This window comes from Apis florea, unplaced genomic scaffold (genome assembly GCF_048593485.1).
Source record: "Apis florea isolate Af1SG1 unplaced genomic scaffold, ASM4859348v1 contig_3367_pilon, whole genome shotgun sequence".
Taxonomy (NCBI): domain Eukaryota; kingdom Metazoa; phylum Arthropoda; class Insecta; order Hymenoptera; family Apidae; genus Apis; species Apis florea.
In genome coordinates, this window is record NW_028256746.1 from 3340923 (window position 1) to 3365068 (window position 24146).

Here is a 24146-nt window from a genome sequence, read left to right on the forward strand (position 1 = left end):
GTATTTAAATAATGAAGCATTGTGTGTACCGGTGTATATGTATATATATTTAATTAATATAACAGCGATATGTTGTTATCGAGCAAAACCTTGAAAACAATAAGTTTATAAAAAATATTCTGTAAATTTTTAACATTATCATATCTGTACTCTTTCGAACTAATCAAAATAAAAATAATCTAATCGAAATTATGAAAATTATGAATTTTCGATCTTTAGTATTATGAAATCTCAATCATTAGTATATATTTCGAATTATTTAAATTTTTTCTATATTCTTATTCTAACAACATGCAGAATTAAACAGACTTAATTAAACTATAGTAAAATAAATATTTCTTATCATTTCAGATAAGCTTTAACAATTCAATTATTCAAAGGAGTACAGATTACACTAAGAAAGTGATTTTAACAATTTTAGTTGAACGATTTCCAATGAAAATAGTTAAACTCACTTTCTGTGATTGAATAACGCTAAAAAGTCGAATATGAAACGAGCGCTTTTTATATTTTTTAACTGCGCATATTACATGTATTTTCTAAAATTTTTTTTTTCTTTTTCTTTTTTGTAAATCTATGATAAAATCGAATCAATTCTAGAAAAATAAATATTTCTATAATACGAATCGAGAAAAATATGCTTCAATGATATAGGAGGGATGATATATCGGAAATTCGCTTGCTTTTCTCTCACTCATGTGAATCGTACGTCAGTGCACGAAAGAATAACAACTTGTCTATCTAATGTACGACATAGTCGCATAATAATCACCATTGCCAACAAGTTATAAAATTTTCTGAAATCCTTTTGCAACAACGTATGCAAAGTGTATGTGCATACAAAGTATATGATATAATTCTATGCACATAAAAACCAAGAAAATAAAGCCCTTCTAAAATGTTATGTGTCGTTTCTATTTTTATTTTTATTTGCATCCTTAAAAAAATATTTACAGTGCGCTTCAAATCGAGTGTGCGTCGAACACATGGGTGCGAAAAAATAATAAAAAATTAAAGAAATAGAAATTCTTTTTTCTCTTTTTCGACACAATCATATTTAGAAGAAAATTATTTTCAATTTGTATTGTGCATAAAAATATATTCATCGATACACCATTTTAAATATATGTGTGTATGCGCAAATATGTATATGCATTCCTTTAGACACATATACATATTTTTTTTTAACAATTTGCGCTAAACAGCATATTTTTGCTACAAATCCAATAACTATAATGGACGGTTGCGAACAAACTCAATGGAACAATTCGAGGAACACCGGCTTGTGTTCTTCTTACTTTTCTCACTATTTTGTTCCAATAGTAGAGATATTTTTATAACTCATTCTTTTTTTTCTTTTTCAAAACGCGACCGCTTATCATTTTTTCGTGAATTGCATCTCTGACGAGATATCCTAAAATTCTGAATGTAAACATCAAACATTGCAATCAAGCTCTGACGAACGATGGAGGGGAATGATATTTAATGATTCAAAGCGGTTTATCGCGTTTAATTTGAAAAATGCATTACCAAAATACGCTAGTATTGTTAATTGACAGCTAAATAAATTAAAAATAATACAGATGCTAAATGTAACAATCGACCAACATGAATTTATTGATAGATAAGATTATTCGCGCAAAAAATGCAAGAATTAAATGCATTTCTCTTGTATGCAACGATTTTCTGTATTTCTAATAGCGAATTCTACATTTTTTCTTGAATAATACCGATACTGTTTAAAAAGTAATTGAAATATTTCTACAAGTAAACTTTTTCTTTTACAAGTTTTAAACGAGGAATTCGATTATTTTGATAGATTCAGTATTCTTTACAGCTTTATTATAGTTCCGTCATTCGTCATAAACAGTAACTTTCAGTAACTTTTTTATACATTTTAAAAAAATGTTAATTAATAAGAATTCTAGAATTGTAAGATTGTCGATGATTGCTATCACGCGCATTTGAAATCATTATCGCATTAGTTGAAATTTATCACAATGTTAAAATATACAATATAAGATTTTTCGTGCGAATAAACGCATTTTGAAATAAGTGCTATTATTTTTCATATTATCGGATTTCGATTTTATATGTTCGCTTTAAGCGAAAAAAAATATCTTGTGCGGTTTTGCGGTTAACATTTAATTTTTCATATGACTTTATGAACATTTCGCTATATTAACTGATATAGCTTTTTCTTGCTAATCTTTTATATAATCAATGAACAAGCATCCTCGAACTTTCGATTATAAATTATTTATAAGGCTCCTCGTTAGAGCCTCTTCGTTATCGACCAGCTTATACGTAGATATGATTTCATGTTTGATTTTATATGTTTCATATTTATAATTTGATATATTTCTAATTTTATTCAAAGTATTTTTGTATTTTTATGGCGGTGCAGCTCGTTGAAAGCGCTTCGCTGTGAAAGACTGTTTTAGAAGAACTTGCACGATCGAACATCATTTCGGTAAAACTTAACAATTTGTTTCGTTATCGAAAATTTTTTAACTTATTCCCGACGTTTTTCTTTTTATTACGTAAGACAATCATAATGAAATATCAGCTAATAAGCTAGAATGTGCTAATATGCTAGCACATACTGTCAGACATTAGTAATAATTATAAATAATAATAATGTTGCTTAATAAATTGACGTCGAGATTACTCGGGCAAAGTCGAAAACGAAACAACGTTCCGCAAGTGCTACGTAGTTGTTGAAGGATTTTCTGGCGAAATTGGCAAAGGAGGTGTTTGTCTAGTAGAGGCTCGCCTTGGCCAACGTTGCGGAGAGACCGGTGGCGTTGGCCTCGGAGTATTCGGCGCAGATCCAGCCGCCAATCTCCAATTACTAGAAGACATGCCTGATCTACCTATCGATGTTAGACTTGTGCTACTACTACTGCAAGCCACTGCAGCGGATAAATCGACTCTCGATACCGCTCTGAAAATATAATATGAATTAAACATCTATCATTTGTAATATCTTATATATATAAAAAATAAAAATAGAAAATAATTAAATCTGTAAAATAATTATAGAATTATAGAATTTCGTTAACATTCATGAACTCGCATCATATATTTTATTTGTAAATATTTTTATCTTGATTATTTGAAAATATTAATATATTATCATAATATTAAATGATAAACATAATAAATAAATTTACCTGGAAGGAGGCGCAGATCCGCCAGTATAATAATGCAAACCAGCAGGACCACTTCTTGGTCTTGATGCTGAGAGAACACTAGCTGATCTATGCATAGCAGGTGAAGGTGGTGCAGATGGTAGCATTCTTGGCGTTTGCGGCGGAGTTCTTCCAGTGTTCAAGCTGCTGGTACTACCCGTGGATGGTTTTCTTCTTGGACTCCTACAAAAAGATTAAACATGATTTATTTATTTCTTTAATGTGTGTGTGTGTTTTTTTTTTAAAATGAATTATGATAATTTGTGTTATCTGTTTATAAAGTAACTTATATCATTGAGATCGTAAAAAAAACTTAACAAATTTAACAAACCTTTTGGAAGGTTGCCTACATAATCCAGTTGGACAAGGACGGCCCATGGCACATTTTCCCTCACACACTTCTCGTGCCAATGCCATGGTTTCGTAATTTCTTAAAGTAGTGCGGCATACTTCTGCATCGGATTCCGCAAGCGCTAAGCTAGGGAATCGTTCTTTCAATCTACGTCGTTCCTACATTTATGAAAAAATATCCAAATTAATTTTTCTAATTATTAACTTATTTTTTTTCTTTTTTTATTATTAGATAAATATCAAAGAATTATTTTATAATGTAATATCTTCATTATTAATAGAATTCTTCGTCAATTTTCTTTCTAGTTAGAAAATTTATATTTTAATTATATTGAAGAAAAAAAAACAGTAACATAAATATATAAGTAAAGGAAAGGTTTTTAAAGTAAAGGAGACACTTTTTAATTTGAATACCTCATGTAATCGACTGGATTCGAAATCTTTCAGCTGTTGCTGAAAACCGACGTTTGGATTGGCAATGGAACGACCTACTCTGACAACTTTAAGTGCCTCTTTCCATGAAAGATTGGTAGTACTCATAATATAGGCCACTGCTACTGTGACGCTTCTTGACATACCGGCTAAACTGAAATCGAATATAATAATCATTCTACGAATGCTTTTATAATAATTTGTTGAATATCATTAAAAAAAAATTTATCGCTTATTTTTATATTTCTTCTTTTTTTTTAAGATTTAATGCAATATTTAATATTAAAGTTTAGTTACGCACCAATGTATTAGAACATTTCCACCACGTAGGCGGGCAGCGTGGATAAAATCGTTACACAAGGAGAAATATTGAGATAGATTCTGATCGGGACTATCTGCCGCCAATATGCATAAATAATGTTTGTCCTACAAATAATTTATCGAACTAACTTCGATTGAATTCATCAAACAATTCATTGAGTTAGACAATTTATTCTCATATACAATTATACTCACAGAATGCAATCGGCGAGCAGTGTCATGAATTGCCAAAATATGTGTTATTTCGAATCGTTCCAATTGATCTGCATCTTTACTATCATGATAATTCCCGATATAAAGACCGGGAAGAACCTATACATACGAACATACACGACATACACAAGTTTCGTGGAATTCAATATCATAATATAAATATATAATTCTTTCTCTAGTCATGCGTTTAAATCTCGACATGAATTGTTCATTATTAGAATCATTAAATTCAATTAATGTCATTCTAAACTCATGCGAATATAACTATCTAATATAAGTTTGTTTTTCATTCAATATGGAATTGATGTTTCTCTTATTATAATTAACAGAGGGGAAGGGGGGAGGGGGGGAAGTTAAGCGGTATTCAAAATACATAAAGGAGATATCGTTAGAAAAAAAAGTCGATAGAGCAGCTTTTCGATGCAAGTGCTTCATTGTTAATCATTCATCTTTATAGATGATCACTCGAACGTGTATAACCAGGTGAGAATCGCGATAATCGTTTAATCGATTCTGCATTCTTAAGTGAGGTGTTGAACGCGAGAACAAAGGTACAGGCTCTTAACTTTTCATCGGGACCATCGATTGAAATCTTGGCATACATTGTCGAGTGATATTATGTATCATACGATGCCTTTTGACAATATAGATATTATAGGTTGTCAATTCTGGATAAATTTCAAAAACTATAAATGAGGCTAATTAAAATAATTCACTAACATGATGATTTTTATAATTTTACCCTTTTTTCATTTTAATAAAATTACTATTTAAAATACAAAATAAACGTTTATTGAATTTTCAGAATTTAAGATGGATAAATTTAGAGAAACAATCATGTAATAGTTTTACAATATACACGTATAATATATACGTAAATCAACTAAATAAAATGTAAAAGCACATGTATCATTGATATTTATCATCGATAGAGGTTAAGTCATATAATATAAGCAAACATCTTCGAAAAATTAACATAATTATGATTTGTCAAATTCTTCTTGAATATTGTAATATTTTATTACTCAATTTTAATCATATTTATTTCGTATTAAAAATCATTTCGTTGTTCGTTTTTAATTCGATATATAAATAATGACAATGACAGAAAATTTCATTAAAATGATATTATTAAAATAACTGTGAAATTGCTTCTTACCTTGTTCATGCCAAAGCTTCTTACCTTGTTCATGCCATTCCCCATGGTGTAAATTTATGTTATTGCGCACGAAATTCTCTTGAGGCACAGAGAATTCACAATAAGAAAGAAATTATCAGTTTAATCGGTCGATACACTTGGGACGATTCGACGATCTTTTCTTATCTTTCGTCTCTCGAACTCGATCCTCGATGATCTTATTGTTGGACAACAATTTCCTTTGTGGCTGCCGTCGCATCCCTCCTTCAGCATCATCGTTGAAGATAGATTCTCGAAACTGTATTACGAATTCTGATTGACTTGATTACGTCGCCTAATTGAAACCTTCGAAGTTGCCAAACATGGTATTCATAATGCGGTATATTCGCGCCAACATATTTCTTTTTATAATATTCTTTTTATTAAAACAATCAGATTTGTATTCTAATTTCTTTGTGTTATTATATTTTTATTATTTCATTCTTTTATTATATTTTAACAATCCATTTTTTTTTAATTTTTATTTAGCAATATTCCAATATTATAATATTCCAATATTCCAATAGGTTATAAAAAATTATATTCTCGAAATTTCTTGCATGAATATAATAATATAATAAAATATTGTTATATAAACACATTATTCTATATTCATTATTTTTTATCTATATTTATCTATTATTTATATGATTTATAAAAAAATACAAGGGAAAGATAAAAAAAAAAAGAAAAAAAAAGGAGAAAGAATAATTTGTATTATAAATTTTGCTGTATTATAAATCTCGTAACCAAAGATTAAACAGATTGTCATAAAATTTATAAATTCTTTTTTTAATGTGTATTATAGTATATGCATTTCTGTATACTTTTATTCTTTCCACTGAGATTTATCTATGTAAGCATTTACAGCGTAATTATTCTATTAGGCTGTATCAGAAACGATTCAAGCATGCAATTTACAACGATCGTGACTTCATAGAAATTTTTAATGACGATCGACGGCAAAGTTTTGCATGTTGTACTCACGAAAAATAAATGTTAGAAAGTGATATAAATTTATAAGGGAATTGTATCAGAAATACTGAGATTGTTTTTATGCGGGATTAAGTGACTGTTTATATTATTTATATCATAATTTCAATTAATTCAACGATAAAATAATAAAAATAGTAAGAATAAGAGAAAATTCATTGCGATTGATCAAATTATTAGTAAAGAAACAGTGCAATTTAAAGAAGAGCTTTTGTTTCATTTAGTCAGCCAGATGAAATCTATATTTTTTGTCCAATTTTGCTTGACAATTTAAATGCACGATGCATTTGTAGAAAGAAGTTTCTATAGAGAGAATGAAATGCAGCTAACGGGCACAATCGTTATTTTCCCTACGGCGATAAATTAAAAAGTTTTCGCGTCTTTGCTTTTGCCATATTAGTTGGAATATTGCCAAATAGAAAATCAAAAGTAGATATTGCGTGTGCTGATCTTAGTAGAAGTTAAATTTGACAGAACAATAATTTAAAATAATTTAAATAAATAGCAAACAGATTAATGAAAAACGAGGAAAAAATAAAATCACTTTTTTTTCATGATCTAAATGGCAACAAATACAACTAAATATTTCACGTATAACGGATTGTTTCTATTTTGATTTTGATTTTTTTTTATTCTTTTTTGATAATTAAATAACAATAGCCATCCGTACAAAATAGAAACGAATCACAAATATATAATTTTATTATATTTGAAATTAATAGTATAAAGAAAAAAATTATTGTTTTATAATCTTGAATTCTATCATTAAGATCAAATTAGAAAATTTTCGTTGATTAAATTTACAAACTAGCAAATGTTTGATTCAATATATCGTCATTTTAAAAACATAATCGTCAAGTAAAAAAACATAAATTTTATTTTTCTTATATTAGAAAATCTCGTTCAAGATTTAATTATAATTTTATATTTTTGATTTTTTAAGTATGCCTTGAAATTACTATGTAAGACCCATGAGAATCGAATCAATTAAAATCCTCGCCGTATTTACTTTAAATAATCATTCTTTATTCATCTCATAAATTATAGCTTCTATCATTAATTAACAACCTAATTTACAATAATTTGTCATTGAATTAAAGATCCCTATGATCAAATAAAAAGTAAAAGAAAGGCAAAGAAAATAAGAAAGATAAGCATAAAAGATACATTTTAACAAATATGAAAATCTTATAATAAACTGATTGAACGTAATTCACTCTACCTGTCGACACTTTCACATAAAGGCACCTTTGATTAACACAGCTGTTTACCCGCACACAGAATCATTGAAACAGTAATTTAATAAATAAATATATGAATTGTGTAACGCACAAGCTCGCTATCCGATTCAATTGGCAAGAAGGTGCGCCATACGAAAACTGTTCTGTTGTCTCAGTTGTGAGAAGCGTTACCAGAATCTAGGGGCCACTGAGAGGGAGAACAAAAAAAGGTGGGGATAAAGATGTTATAGAGGGGAAAAGTAAGGTGTGTGCACGGAGTAGTAGAACCCGTTGAATAACGGAAGGTCTATCACGGTAAGAGGACGACAAGATATAAGATATAAGGTATAAAAATATAATAGAAAAAAATCATTTTGGAAATCTGAAATAATCATTTGTTAATTTCTTAGTAAATATTTCATTATTTTGATAAGAACGTTGAGAAATTAATGTTTGTAACTTACAGTGATAGATAAAATTAATGTACTTTTATAAATTTAATAAAAATAAAATAATGCCATATTAATGATTAATGATTAAATACCAGAAAGTGCAATAAGTCAAATGTTTCTGTAAATAATTTGAGCGCTTGATAGATTGCAAAAATTTTCAACATTTACCGTTCATAGTTATACACTTAATAATACGGAATAACTAGATTATAGACAAATGTTTATTGGTATACAAATGTGTAACAATAATAAGAAAAAATATAATTAAAAAAGAGAAAAAAGAAAGACTTATATTCTTGACTATCGAAAATGACAACTAGCCGATAGACGGCAGTGTGGAGAATAACTGCGGCGCAGCCGCCGCTCGATAAAGCCATCCTCTTATTCTTCTTTTGCGTTCTCCTTCTAATATCCTCTTTCTCTATATAATGCACCTATGAACCACGACCCTGTTCCACAAACTGAAAACCTGGTCAACTGAAACTTTATGAATAGCTCAGTATAGTTTTAATTAGGATATATAATATAACATAACATAAGGATCTATATAAGAACTGATAATCCTGAATAGTAGAATTCTTCGTTACTAATCTATGTTAACCTATGTTACATGAAAACAGATGTATATAAAAACATATTTATATATATTTATTGTTGAGATAAGTATTCATTATTTAATTGATTAATAAAAATTAAATTTGTTAATAACATAAATATTTTAAATTTAATATTTTTGTACTTATTTTATAAACAATATGAATTTTATAAAATTTTTCTTAAAATTAAAAAATATTTCTATTTAAAGTTCTCATATTGAAAAAAAAATATTATTGTAAATTTAAAAAAATTAAATTAAAAGGATATTTTTATAGCCTACATTTAGTAGGAAATAGGGCGGAAGAATCTTTTATTTTTTTCCTCATATTTCTTATCCAATGCTATTATAGGCACGGAGATCCACTCTGATGACTAAATAAGTACACTTCAAGTCTTTTTTACCGTTTTTTGTCGTTGTTTTTTTATTTCTCATTTCTTTTTTCTAAATAAAAATAAAAATAAAACCCAGAAAGAGAAATAAAAATAAGTCCGTAATAATTGTTTAATAATTAAGTGAAATCTAAATCTAATTTGTTATTTCAATTTTGAATATTTTCATATGCGATCAAATTTTTTACAAAACATTTCAATGTTATTTGAATTAAATAATAATTAAAAGTAAAAAGTCAATTCATAAAATTATATAATTATTAGATGATACTTTTTAAAAATGTCTTTTTTTAATTAATTTTAAATTAGTTTTAAAAATATTAGTAATGTACATACAATCTCATAAAATAATTAATTAATACGAAATAAAAAATCTTTTATGAATCTTTTTATTTTTTTAAAACGATTTATAATTGTTTATTTATTTATTTAGTATATATTAAAATAAATATATAATATGATAACATTTTTATTATAATATAATAATCGTTTTCTCAAAATTATTCATTTTTCGATTTTAGCGATGGTACAGAATCACTTATACGTGGAGTGTAATTAACAAAAAATAAACCCAGAATAATGAGAGATATACCACACCACCAATTTAACGATGTTTGTTCATTAAAAATTAAGAAACCCGCAAAAGCCTATAAAAAAAATAAAAAATCTAAATATTATATAATGCATTTGTTTTTCTTATTTTTATTATATATATGTATTGTATATATATATATATATTATTGTATATATGTATTGAAAAAGTATATACTACCGAGCAAACATAACTAGTGGTGGCGCTGGTTATTGTACACGATAGAGAAGATTTGCTGATATTGAGTGCTTTTACGAAAAAGGTGCATCCCACAGTGTTACTTGTTATCATCAATAATAAAAGTATTCCTTTAAGTAGCAATTCAAACTGATTAAGAAATAAATAATTAATTTTATACAAAAATATTAGAAATATTACAATTTATATAAAAGAATATTGCAAATTTTATACACTTCTTATATAAAAAAATTGTTTAAAAAGATGTAATATTACTTACTATGGAATTTATTTCTATATTGCTAGAAAGTTTACCCAATATACTTCCAGTAGTTGCAAAAAATCCACTTATGAGAGCTAAATAAATTTTTTCTTGCTTTTTTTTTTTAATATAGGAAAGAGATTGATTTTCTCTTGATAACAATGAAAAAGCATCCGTTAAAAATTTATGCTTCATTATAAACGTTGTCACAGATGTTGTAAAATAATTATCTATAAAAATATATATGAATTTTATTTTTAGTTTTGAATCACTTTCAACAATACGGATGTGAAACCAACACTACTATTATAAACAAAGTATATTTAAGTACATATAATATACTATGCTTTGTATGCAATAACTGAGTAATTAATGATCTAATTTATGGCGGGAGTATTCAAATAATTATTAAAAAAATAAATTAATATATTTTTCTTTATTAATTAAAATAAATATCTTAAATCTTATCTATCAGTTTATAGGCCTAAAAATATATTTTGTCTATTTTATATTATAATATAAAATATATTATATATTATATTATATGAAAAAATTATAAAGTTAATAAATATAATTATTTTAAAAAGAAGATATGTAGAAAATGTCTTTTATAGTTTATAATTTTTGTTTCTATTAGATAAATATATTATTTATTCAAATATATTCAAAATAAGAAAGAGTAGAAAGATATTAATTAAATATAAAATTGTAAAAGAATTTTTTTTAAATTTTTGTTAAATAATATATTTATATATAATAAAAGATTTAGATAAATTTGGATTTCGAGATCTATTTATTCAATACTAACATGTTTGCATTTAAAAAAAAATTAAAATAATGATTATAAATTAGCAATTAATACTAATATTTAAATTTTCAATAAGATGTTTATTTATTTTATATTCTTTTGTTTCTTATAATATAAGAAATTTAATCTAATAAATATACTGACCATTAAAAGATAAAATTTATATATAATATATATATATAATAACTAATAAAACATAATTTTAAAAAAGATAAGTTAGCGCGCGGTGAAGGGAAGGCGCGAATGATTTTCTACAGGTAGTTTAAAAATGGCGACTGACAGGTATGCGTTTTCTCGCGTGTACGGTGCCGCGACAAGATCAGACGCGACGTGATTTTCATTAAATTAAAAGCAAGAGATATATTCAACCTCTTTAGTTCAATTTTATTTAGTGGAATCATTGCATTGAAGAAACCTTACAAATTATGTTGCGTTTTCATCAATCAACACGGTGACTTTCTCTCTCGATTATTGTATTCGTGAGATTCAGCTGCACTTAGTCTTGGCACGATTAAGATTTTTTGTCTTAATTTCGTCTGTTTTTTGAACTAACGAAAAAGAAAAAAACGAACGAATGAACGAACGAACGAGCAAACTTCCGCATTCCACTGCATCGCGAACGAATAAGTGAACGAACAAACGATCACTTGCCAATGTGAGTAGATATCGCGATTTGACACCCCCCTCCCCTCAGTCCTAGAACAGATTTCTTTCACTTGCATTAACTTTCGAGTTACAATCGCAAAGTAGCAAACATATTCATATATCTGCTTATAATTCACTTTTATCATTATTTTATTTGTCATTAATATTATTCTATCGCTCTTTTTGTCTTTGTTCGTTTATCTTGCTTATTTCATCTTTTATATAAGAATTGTATTATTTTGTCTATATGTCAAAATAAAAAAAATAAAATAAAGAATGAAAAAATAATATCAAACAATACAATACATTTGAAGATATATTTTTTATCTATTAAAATCTTTTAATTAAATAGCTTACTATAAATAGATTATATTATATATAAAATAAGAAATAAGAATTCAATTTTATATTTTTTTTTATAATATATTATTACATACAATTTTATAGTTTCTAAATTTATTCTTAAAATTATTTGTCAAAATTATTTTATTTTTCTTATTAAAAAATTAGTTTTATATGAAAATCAATATAATATATAATATATAAATATGTAAATTTTTCATTGTATTAATTCTTTAATTATATATTATTATATATAAAATATTATATAAAATTTATATAAAAAGGATTTTCATAAATCAATTCTTTTAGAATATTAAGTACATATTTTTTTCATAGATTTAAAAAAATATATGTATTTTAAAAAACTACAAACTTATTACTCGTTATGTGATAACTGAAATGAATATTCTGAAACATTTATGTAAATAATGTATGTTTACTTACTTAAGTACTTGATAAATATGAAAAGTTTTGGATAAAAATATGATATCATTCATGATCAAATATCCAATGAAAAAGCAGCTAATTTCATACAGGTTTTGAATCTGAAAAAGCAAAACTTGATATTATATCAGAATGATGTCTAATCTTTGTCGCAAAATTTTAAAATATCTTGGAATGTATTCATGGCTTTGTAAGTGTAAAGGTAATCTAGTTAGCATCTAAATCCCTTTTTACCATAATATTCCTATTAAAACTTCTATTTCATTATTTGTAACATTATATTATTATACATTTAGATATATTAAATATATTACTTATATTTATTTAGATTTAATATTAATATTATATATTATAAATTTAAATAATACATATAAAGTAAAATGTAATTTATTTTTTTTTTTTTGAGTAGGTAAATACAGTTGTAAAAATTACAAACATATAGTCATGGAACATTCTGATTTAGTAGCAGAAATGGTACATATAGAAAGGTTAACAACTCAAGAAAGGTTGCATTTAGCTCGTCTCAAAAGACTCCAACAATTAAAAGTATGGCGTCAACGTGAAAAAGAATGGATGCGACATCAAACCAGACATACAAGTAATAAACGTCATATATATTTTAGTGATAGTGTAATGCTTTTAGAAGCTGCAGCAAGAAATGATATTGATGAAGGTAATATGATATAATTTTCATTAGATTGTTTTTTATTGTATTCAATATAATTTAATATATGAGTCAGCATATTAAGAAATAGATATATATTTTAGTGAGACGACTTTTAAAAAAAGGAGTAAATCCAGATTCAACAAATGAAGATGGATTGACAGCTTTACATCAATGTTGTATAGATGATAATGAAGAAATGATGAAATTATTAATTGAATTTGGGGCAAATGTTAATGCAGAAGATAGTGAAAAATGGACACCATTACATGCTGCTGCTACTTGTGGCCACTTACATTTAGTTAAAAATCTCATTGTTAGAGGTGCTAATTTATTAGCTGTTAATGCAGATGGTAATATGCCTTATGATATTTGTGAAGATGAAAAAACATTAGATTGTATAGAGGGTAAGAATATTTATAATATTTTTAATGAAAAATCATTTAAATCAATTAAAAAAATTAAAAAATTTAAAATAAAAGTATATAAAAAAATATATAAAAATATAAAAATAATTTCTTTTTATATATATAATCATAGGTGAAATGGCAAGACGAGGTGTTACTCAAGAATTAATAGATGAAACTAGAGCTTCAATTGAAGTTCAAATGTTAAGAGATTTACAAAATATAACTTCTATAGGTGGTGATTTAGAATATAAGGATCATCAAGGTGCTACACCTGTACGTATACTAAATTATTATGATCATTTATTTCAAAAAGTAACCATCAATGATTTTTTTCTTTTTTTGAATTTTAGCTACATATTGCAGCTGCAAATGGTTACTTAAGAGTAGTTGAATTTCTTCTAGATCAACATGTTTCAACTGATGTTGAAGATAATGACAAGTGGCAACCAGTTCATGCAGCTGCTTGCTGGGGTCATGTATGAATTGAATTATATTATATATTTATTAATTATTTAAATTAACTTTATTTTCTATAATTATTTTATTTTTTTTTTTTTAGTTAGAAGTTCTTGAGTTATTAGTACAAAATGGAGCTGATTTAAATGCGAAAAATAAACATGATGAAACTCCAGCTGGTAAAAATATTCATATTCAATAAAATTTAAAAAATTATTTTATATATATATTTTAAAATATTAATGAAAAATTAAATTAATAATATCTATAAAATTAATTTTATAGATATTTGTGAAGATTCAGAAATTAAAGAAAGAATAGTAGAACTTAAAACGGAACAAGAAAGTAAACGATTACGCGAAGCACAGGGAAGACGGGTACGCAGATCTCAAAGTATAAATACGCGTACTCAAAGCGTAAGAAGAACTTCAATAAGAGATAAAGTTTTAACTACGAAAAAAGATGCTCAAGAAGAAGCTCGACTTAGATTACAAGCACAACAGGTAGAAAAGAAAAGTAGATTTTTATTTTATTAATTATATAATGTTAGAAACAAATTGAAATCAAATAATAAAGAAATTATATATTTCAGACATATAGTGGTTCCACTATTAATGTTCCACAATCAGAAAATGAAGCTAATATACGAGAAAATATGAGCAGTGAAACAGATAATAATGCACCACCTGCTGTACGTAAAGCACCTGAAGGAAAGGATAATGAATCTTTCCTTCATGAAGACGTCGATAAAGAATCAGGTATATTCCAAAATATGTTAAATTCACATTGGTTATGGTTAAGTAGAATCCTCTGGTAAATAGTAATTTTATGCATAAAATTGTGCAAAAAAATACGTGTCATGTCCATATAATCTGTGCGTTTGGTCGCATAACTCGACCTTGTTAACGTTGTATAATGATCATATTTTTATATTTATCATGCGCTTATTATGTTTAAAACAAAGCATTTTTCAAAATATTTTTTAATAAAAAATTTTTAATGGTCCAAAAAATTAATTAGACTAACAATTAAAAATTAAAATGATCAATTATTATATTAGTATAAAATTTTATTATTATTAATATAATAATTTTTATTATGAATTATTTAAAAAAATATAGTATCAATCATTTATAAGCCTTTTCTTTTTTTTGTTACTACTGCGTCGTGCTCCTGAATAATTGCGAGGTCAGTTTTCTATGTCACTTTCTTATTTCTTTAAACGTACTTTTGAACATAATGTTCTATTATTTTTTAATCTTTTAATGATATGGTTGTACGTTTCGAAATTTTCTCTTATAAGATTGAATTATTTTTATATGTGCTGTGTATACATGTTTTCTCTTTGATAATATCTTCCTAGTATAAAAATCGAATATTTTGTCGCAAAAGCTAAATTGCATTGGCTTTTTTTTTAGTATTTTCTTGCTATTTTAAATAATATTTTAGCATTTGGCAAAGCTTATTGGTTGTTATGCGAAGAAACATTGTAATAAGTTTAACAGTTAAAAATCATGTTCTTATAATATTGTTTTTGTACTTAATACAATTTAGAATATTCTAAGCTTAAACGCACATCTACTAATATTCCTCATATATACTGTAGGATCAAGCTGACTATATTATGTACTTTTAATATAATATTTCCTTAATATTACTTTATGAAGTAAATAAAGTATTATAAATATAGCTTTATTTGATAATATTATTATCTATATTCAATATTTTATCAAACAGATTAAGTAGATTTGAATCTATATTATAATGTATCAATAATTAATATTCAATGAGCACTTTCATATATATATATATATATATATATATATACACATATATACTTAGTATATATATATATATATATACTTACATATCATACAAAAACTGTTGAAATAAAAAATCAAACATATCGAATTACTTTAATACGTATATACTAGGTTTGTGAAAAGTTCTGTCATTTTCCTTATTTATTCAAACAATCAAGAATAATATAATTATTGCTATTTATTATATAATGAATTTTTAAAATAATTCATAATTTGATTTATATTCTCTATTAATTTCATTTTCATAACAAATATTTACATTTTTATTTGCAATTTTATGTATAATTGTTTTATAGTTTAATGTTTGCATAATAAAAAATCCATATATCAATGTTAATAAACAATAAAATCAATGTTAAAAAAAATAGAACTAGAACTTTTTCACATACCTAACATGTTGTGCTAATAGTTAATTGTATTCACTCAATGTTAGTTATGTATTCGCGTAATGTGTCTTCCTGTCTTTTAGTTTTATCGCTAAATGATAAGATCGTTACGAGGTCGGTTGTGTCACGACATTTCATGTTATTATAGTTATTAATATAATTCTTTTACAGATTCTACATCAAATCGATCACATTGATAAAATTTAATACTATTATCAACTATTATATTTGCTTTCAAACTTTAAAAAGTTTAACATAATATAATTATGAACTTTTTTTAATTTTTTTAATAAATATTTAAATCTATAATTATTGTTATAAAAATATTAATATGGAATAGTTAATATTATATAGTATATCTGTTATTATTTTTTAAAATTAAAATTATGACATTAAAATATTTGTTATTTACTATTATGACTAAAAAATGTTACTTTTTATCTTATCTAAGTTAAAAGCAGCAAAATTGAGAAATGATTGATTTGAAGTAATATTATTCCATTATAATGAAAAATATGTTTGGACATTGACACAGCTAAATTTACATTAATTTATATTTTTAGGATTAAATTATTTTAATGTTCCAGAGAATTCAACTATTATTGTTTTGTATTTATTTATGTATATATTTTTATTTATGCAATTTAATGCAATTAAATTGTAAACTAAATTTTTTATTTTTTATAAAAAAATTTTAATACAAATTAAATATATTTGAATATATTATTTTTAAAATCTTAAAGATTTAGTTTACAATATAACAAACTAATAAACAAAAATCCATCGTTAACGGAGTAAAAAAAGGAATAAAAAAATTCTTAAAATTTTCTTCATTCTTTTAAAGTCTAAAAATATAATAAATGTGAAGGTAGGAGATGAAAAAAATGTTTATGTAAAATATAAAGAACATATTTCTGGAACTCCATCATGCAATGTTTTTAATGCTTATTGCTAAAGCATGTGCCGCTTAGCGCATGGCAGCTAGTTTCCACACTAGTTGAGTTTCTTTTGAAGTGCCATTTCAGTGTATGAAAAAGGGAATTAGGTGGAGGGTAAAGCAAGGTGGAATGGAATGAAAGGGAAGGAAAACAAATTTCACGTGAATCACAAGGAACAGAAGTAGCATTGGATTTACATGTTTGCCTCGATAGTGACAGGGTCCGACCCGCCGGTCGGTAATCAGCAGCAGATCTACGCATCAGATGGTGACACCAACGGCAAGATCAACATACACGTCTCAGTAGTTTTTGTCAAATCATTATCGGACTTGAAGAAACAAAGAGCACAGAATCGGCATATATCTGCTGGATCGATAGATGCAAATGGAAATGGTATTCCTGTGTCGCCTATCTCCAATTCAGAACTCAATACTGGCAGAGATTTTCAACGATTCACCGGAAATACCAGTGATATTGTCGGTGACAATCATTCCGAAAAAAGTTGTTGCGCTGTTATGTAATTCTTTTTTTTCTTTTTCATCATTTTTTTTATAATTCATTTAATTTCATTTAATCTTATTCTGTATAATTTTAGTATGTTTGTCAGCATATACTCGAAACTATGTATTTCTATCATAGAAAATCGTAGATAATTGTATCAAACAAATGAGATTTCGATTTTAAAAATTATAAATTAACATTTTCATCTTATCTTTTAAATATTATATATTCTTAAACTTTAATCAATTCTATTTATAGTAGTTTACATACGATTACAAAAAAATATCGTATGGGATTTTGATGAGATGATATATGCTTATGAATTCGAGATATGAGATTATATAGATTTCTAATATGTATTGTACTTATAAGCGAATATTTAAGTAATTATTATATAAGAAGTAATTTTAATTAAATTTATAAGTTTTTTTGAATATGTACAGAATTCTATTTATTACAGCATAAAAATAATGTATATTTCAATAATTTTTAAATTGTAAATTACGTAAAAAAAAACACATTTTTGCAAATAGTATGTATGATATCATATAGAATACTTCTCGTGTTTTTTATAAAGATGTTAATTATAAATAATATTTTTTATATTCATTTAGATATACATATTTCTATGAATACTTTTATTTGTAAATTTTAATGTGTGCCGTTATTCTATAATAGTATATATCCTATGTTTTTTCTTAAAAATATATCGTGAATCATATAATACTCAATTAATATTAATTTCATATCCTATAAATATTAATTATATTTGATTTTGTATCACATCAAAAATTTATATTTTAAAATTAAAAAAAATATCTTTAATAGTCAAATTTAATTTTAATAACAATAGAAATTAAATTTTAATTAAATTCATATAAATATTTTTTTTTTACTTCATATATAAAATAGTTTTATATATATTTATATATAAATACATTAAACATATTATGTAAAAAAATTTTTTTTTATATTTACATAAAATTTTTATAATAATTTATAAAATATTTTAATAAATTATATTAATATATAAGATGTAATTTTTTATTCTAAAAGTATGATTTAAAGTGTTTTAAATATACACATTATTGTAATACTGCTTTTTTGAAAATATTTGAACGTGATAACCACATGATGGTCACGTTAGTCAAAAACTGGTTAAATTTTCGAAGAATAAAACAATTGTGAATAAAAGTAAATATATAAAATTTATTGTTTTTTCATTGCACTAGATATTTATAAAATCATTTTATTTAATTGAACGAAATATTTATATTCTACATGAATGATAAATGTTCAATAACAAACTTATAAGATTCTAAATCGATTAAAAAATGATTTAAATTATTTTATTATCTGTTTTTAATAGCGATAAAGTTAATAAACCATATGAATGATTCTTCTTTCAGAACACTTATCGATAGGCATTTCTATTGAAGATGGTGACATCAAATTTAATCCTCGTGCTACGTAGAAGTTTAGTCGTAATCAGCTATCGCTGCTTGGTATGTCATATCACTGCACTACTTTATGATATTTGTCAATTAGGTTGCTTTTGTTTAGATTTATTATGTTATTAAATCCGATATTTTTTATGATTGTGAAATTGTGTATGATCAAATTTGTGCTTGTTTCAAATTTAAAATAAAAATATCAAATTATTCTGATACTGTTATGTTTCAATAAAAATTGGTAAATTAACAAATTACATTAGATACTATTTATCGGTGCAAATATTTAATACATAGAAAGTAACAAATATGATAATAACCTCTTTATATGATCAATGTCGTGATAATACCGCTTTTTTGAATTGTAGCTGTCGAGCTACTGAGCTTAGCACGCATGGTAAAAAGATTACGTCAGTCGGTCCAGCAATTGTTATCTAATTTAACGAACACATGTGGCTTCAATTTTCTGATGCAACTCACATGAAGAACTTGTCGAACTCTGTTAAATTGACAATTAACATATCCTATATATTATGAGATTCGACATCGATTGATGACATCGTATCTCTCACAAGAGAGGTTAATATTGATATTTTTAGCACATTCTTTGGATCAGTATTTTAAATTAAATGCGTTTTATTTTTAAAATATTTATCATTCATACGTATTTATGTAAAATAAATACGTCTTAATACATCAACAAATTTTTATTGATTATTATTAATTTTACTAAATGCTAGTTATTTACTAAATAATTTATATTATATATAATATTATATGTATATAATATATGTATAAAAATATACAAATTTTAATGAAATACGATAAAATAAAAAATACAAATAACAATTACCATCAGAAATATCCTGTGAAGTTCAAAATGCAATTTTTACTAGTATTAATTAGCGCTATAACATACAGAAATACTAAAGCAACAAAATTAGCAAATTAAATTGATGATTGAAACAAAAGCAACGATTTATGTGTAAGAGAATGGAGTGGGTTCATAATATATTGCAGAGTAGGGAAAAGAGAAAGAGAAGGGATAACGTAGATAAAAAGTAGAACTGCTGAAGCACGCGGTAGTTTCTTGTGTTCTTTCAGTCACCAACGAAATATCTTTTGTTGAATTTGGAGTGAATTTTTATTTGTACTTTTATTTCTTCGTTTATATTTTTTAAATAATTTTCTTTTTTATTGTAGATTAAGGTAAATTATTTTTTTAATATTATTCGAAATTTATTTATTTTATTTTTCATTTATTTTTGTATAATATTTCTGTAGAAATTGAAAAAAATGTTATTAATATTAATTAAAATATCGTATCAATAATATAAATTAATAAATTAAATTATTTTTGAATTCGCATCATTTTTTTATAAATATTAATCTTTTAGTTTAAAATTCTTTTTATTAATCGTCTAAATCATCTACAATAAAACTTGAAGCATAAATTTAAATTTGTAAGTGTTTTATTGGATCATCTTTCATTTCATATAACATGATTTATGTAAGTAAATAATTATCTAAATCATTTGAATTGTTTCTGTCATTTATTTAATAAAATTATAGATTTTTGTTATAGTATTTGATTTTTCAAATTAGATATTTGAAACCTAGTTGTACTCTTTGTATTTGTATATTTTTCATTTTCATTTCTATTTTTTTTCTATATATATAATTATTTTTATTTAATTACTTTTAATAAGAAGTAGGACAAAAATTCTAAAAATATTTTTATAAATCTTTCATATTAAATAAAAAAGATATAAAAAAATTATAATAAATTGTTTATATAATTTTTTTTAATAGAAAATTTATAAAAATTCTTTTGAAATGATATTGAAAAATATTTAATGACGACATATAACAAATCCTTCGTCTATTACGTATTATCATGTTAATATGATTGAACTAGATAGACATTCTTTATTCAAGTACATTCAAGATATACCAATAAATTCTCAAGTATTTTTTTATAATTCTATTTCTAATATATTCAAATAGTTAAAATATAAAAATATATATATATCTTTTTAATAACTTCGTAAAAAAATTTAAGAGATTAATTAATATAATTTTTATTATAGAAAAAAAATTAATATTTTATTTAATTCAAAGATAAAAAAGACTTTTACATTTTAAAAATAATGGTATTACGAAATAACACGTTTGAAACTAATCTTATTAAAAAAAGAAACGAGGTAATCAAGTTATATAGTTCACCCTGTATATTTCTTCACGCTTTTTTTGTACACATGTCAGGTCCGTAATTTATACATAACGGGTGTCATGAAATAATTATTTCTAATCATAAAAATATGAGGTCAATCATCAATAAACGAAATAATTTTTTAAACAAACATAAATCTTCAGGTACAGACAATCAATATCAAAATATTGTAATTATTTGTAATTACTTTCATATTTTTATTCATATCTTTTCTTATTTTAAAACATTCAATATAACTTATAACTTATAACTATAACTTAAACTAAAAAAATTAATATTATTTAAAATTGATTAATTCTATTAATGTTGAAAAATCTAAAAGATGAAAAATTGTTAATAATATATTAGAAATTGAAAAAAAAAATGATTTTATTTAATAATATTTAGTAGAAAAATAATATTATTTAGTCACTTTAATCATTTTCAGTATAACCGTTATTTAACAGGTTTCACATTTCTTTATCGGATCAGATCAAAATAATATGATATGACGATATATGAATTAAAAGATTTTCTCTTACATCATATTAATATTTTAATTTAGTTTATTTAATTTTTAACTATGATTTATATAATTTTCTATTTTTATATTCTTCTATATAATTCTATTCGTTTTACAATAATAGTCGAACAAAATGCCAGGACAATTCGAAGAAATTCAAGCAAAACGCGCAACATTTGGAATGGGATGTTTCTGGGCTGGTGATTGTTTATTTGGTGTTTTACCTGGTGTAATTAGAACTTGTGTTGGATATGCAGGTGGACAAAAGGAATCACCAACTTATAAAAATATGTATGTTTTATTTTTATTTTTCATTTTTAATAGAAATCTGTTTGTATTTGTTGTAATATCAATTTTTTTCTATTTTTATTGGCAGGGGTGATCATACGGAAGTCGTTGATATTGAGTATAATCCAAATATTGTATCATATTCACAATTACTTGCTTTATTTTGGCAGAATCATGAATATGGTCTTACTACAAAAATCAAGAGACAGGTAAATATTATTAGTCTCTTATTAATTTTTAGTTTCGTTAATTATATAAAAATGATTATATTTTTATTATTGCTTTTAGTACATGTCATTAATTTTGTATCATGACGAAGAACAAAAATTATTAGCTGAAAAATCACGTGAACAAGAGCAATACAAACATACAGATTTGATTCTTACTGAAATTAGAAAATTCGAAAAGTTTTATCTAGCAGAAGAGTAAGTACATGTTATAATTTTGTAAAATTTTTTTTAATAGAACTTTATAAAAAATTTATAAAATTTTTTAATAAATTTTTATAAAAAAGTATAAATTAAAAATTAATTTTAAATTATTGTGTGTATTCTAATAATATTATTATATAAATTTTAACAATTATTAGTATTATTTATCATAAATTGATTTTTATTAAATTAATATATATATATCGATAATATATTTTCTTCTTAATGACTTAAAATATTTAATTCTCATTATTTTTAAATTAATTTATTATTAATTTATTAGTTATCATCAGAAATATCGACTTCGAAAACATCCATGGTTAATAGAAAATACCGGTCTCACTAGTGATGAGCTTCTTCGAAATTCACCTTTAGCTGCTAAATTAAATGGCTACATCGCTGGTGCTGGAACGCTCGAACAATTTAAAAAAGACTTACCTAATCTTGGTTTAAGTGAGAAAGCTGCGAAGTATTTAGAAAAATATGTGATTGAAAATCAAGGAAATGGTTTATACTGCTAGCTATAATGAATATTTAACAATTTTTCATATATTTAACACACTAGTACACACTGAACATGATATATTTTTTCGTAAAAACAAATTTTAAAATCTGGAAAAAACTTTTTTTATGTGGTTCTAGTTTTCCGTAAACTGTATTGAAATCTCTCGCAAATAAGTCTTGAGCTCGATTTTAAAAACTTAGATTTTGCTCGATAAATATCTTTTGTTAGTATTAATTTTCTTAATTTCTATAATTTTTACCATAGTGAGTAAGTTTTATTAACAGGATATTCATTATATTGTATTTCATGCATAATATGATGATGACATGATATATTTGTTTGTTTGCTCTGCACGTTTGGAATATGTTATTTTTAAACAAAAATTAAAAAAGAAATTTACAGTAAAATAGGCTGTGAAAAGTATATATAGATAATATTGTTTGCAATCATTTGTTTTTTGATTACTTCGCACATTCTATGTTTTATAAGTTTATTATTTTTTATTTCAAAAAGAAGCAAGTATGAAGCATATAATTGAAGTATGTTTTTTAAATTGTTTGAGTTTAATTTTTCGCATAATTATTACTTTATATGATAAATATCATTTGTTAATTACAAATAATAATATAATTATGTAATATTTATTATAAATAATCTTATAACCACAAGTATTAGAAAATGTATATAATTTTAAGACAACTGCGTTATCAAATACGCACGCTCATATACTTACATGTGGTCGTATGAAATATATGTATACATATGTATAACAATGTTTGATGTGCATCTAATTCATTTCCATAATTCACTTGTTATTTATGCATATAAAATAATTTTGCATTAGAATGTATAGAAATCATTAAAATATAAGAATGATAATTTTTATTTATATCTTAAATTTATTTTCCTCTTATTTTGTTGAATAGATATATTACAATTTTTACATAT

General features: G+C 24.4%; 4 protein-coding genes and 1 long non-coding RNA gene across 14 annotated transcripts; 3 read left to right on the forward strand and 2 right to left on the reverse strand.

Moving 5' to 3' along the window:
- Window positions 1-26: 26 nt before the first annotated feature.
- On the reverse strand, window positions 27-8111 carry LOC100862991 (uncharacterized). Of its 2 annotated transcripts, none has more exons than XM_012489013.3 (8): window positions 7904-8111; window positions 5695-5947; window positions 4494-4610; window positions 4279-4403; window positions 3960-4131; window positions 3526-3704; window positions 3177-3377; window positions 27-2947 (listed from the first exon to the last, which is right to left on the reverse strand). In XM_012489013.3, the coding sequence occupies exons 2-8, from the start codon at window positions 5713-5715 to the stop codon at window positions 2710-2712; spliced, it is 1053 nt and encodes a 350-aa protein (XP_012344467.1). In that variant the 5' UTR covers window positions 5716-5947; window positions 7904-8111; the 3' UTR covers window positions 27-2709. The 2 variants fall into 2 exon arrangements, with proteins under 2 accessions (XP_012344467.1, XP_003695542.1); XM_003695494.4 differs by having other exon boundaries at window positions 5671-5994; window positions 7904-8067.
- Window positions 8111-10384, forward strand: LOC147657019 (uncharacterized). The gene is made up of 2 exons (XR_015293309.1): window positions 8111-8246; window positions 9862-10384. It is a non-coding gene; the product is annotated as an uncharacterized LOC147657019 (long non-coding RNA).
- LOC100863696 (transmembrane protein 42) lies at window positions 9714-19717 on the reverse strand. 3 transcript variants are annotated; one of them, XM_086912043.1, is made up of 5 exons: window positions 19560-19717; window positions 12611-12711; window positions 10390-10601; window positions 10113-10259; window positions 9714-9987 (listed from the first exon to the last, which is right to left on the reverse strand). In XM_086912043.1, the coding sequence occupies exons 2-5, from the start codon at window positions 12657-12659 to the stop codon at window positions 9841-9843; spliced, it is 555 nt and encodes a 184-aa protein (XP_086768169.1). In that variant the 5' UTR covers window positions 12660-12711; window positions 19560-19717; the 3' UTR covers window positions 9714-9840. The 3 variants fall into 3 exon arrangements, with proteins under 3 accessions (XP_086768169.1, XP_086768170.1, XP_086768171.1); XM_086912044.1 differs by lacking the exons at window positions 12611-12711; window positions 19560-19717 and adding an exon at window positions 11600-11857; XM_086912045.1 differs by lacking the exons at window positions 12611-12711; window positions 19560-19717 and adding an exon at window positions 11324-11449.
- On the forward strand, window positions 11695-18514 carry MYPT-75D (Myosin phosphatase targeting subunit 75D). 4 transcript variants are annotated; one of them, XM_012489004.3, is made up of 9 exons: window positions 11695-11834; window positions 13020-13283; window positions 13379-13681; window positions 13815-13957; window positions 14035-14160; window positions 14244-14319; window positions 14426-14643; window positions 14733-14898; window positions 17501-18514. In XM_012489004.3, the coding sequence occupies exons 2-9, from the start codon at window positions 13055-13057 to the stop codon at window positions 17806-17808; spliced, it is 1569 nt and encodes a 522-aa protein (XP_012344458.1). In that variant the 5' UTR covers window positions 11695-11834; window positions 13020-13054; the 3' UTR covers window positions 17809-18514. The 4 variants fall into 4 exon arrangements, with proteins under 4 accessions (XP_012344458.1, XP_086768157.1, XP_012344461.1 ...); XM_086912031.1 differs by lacking the exon at window positions 11695-11834 and adding an exon at window positions 12503-12812; XM_012489007.3 differs by lacking the exons at window positions 11695-11834; window positions 17501-18514 and adding exons at window positions 12612-12812; window positions 15334-15494.
- MsrA (methionine sulfoxide reductase A) lies at window positions 14758-24083 on the forward strand. Of its 4 annotated transcripts, none has more exons than XM_086912038.1 (6): window positions 14758-14898; window positions 19198-19293; window positions 22099-22265; window positions 22351-22471; window positions 22551-22687; window positions 22977-24083. In XM_086912038.1, the coding sequence occupies exons 2-6, from the start codon at window positions 19228-19230 to the stop codon at window positions 23212-23214; spliced, it is 729 nt and encodes a 242-aa protein (XP_086768164.1). In that variant the 5' UTR covers window positions 14758-14898; window positions 19198-19227; the 3' UTR covers window positions 23215-24083. The 4 variants fall into 4 exon arrangements, with proteins under 4 accessions (XP_086768164.1, XP_086768165.1, XP_086768168.1 ...); XM_086912039.1 differs by lacking the exon at window positions 14758-14898 and adding an exon at window positions 18895-18982; XM_086912042.1 differs by lacking the exons at window positions 14758-14898; window positions 19198-19293 and adding an exon at window positions 20182-20448.
- Window positions 24084-24146: the final 63 nt, after the last annotated feature.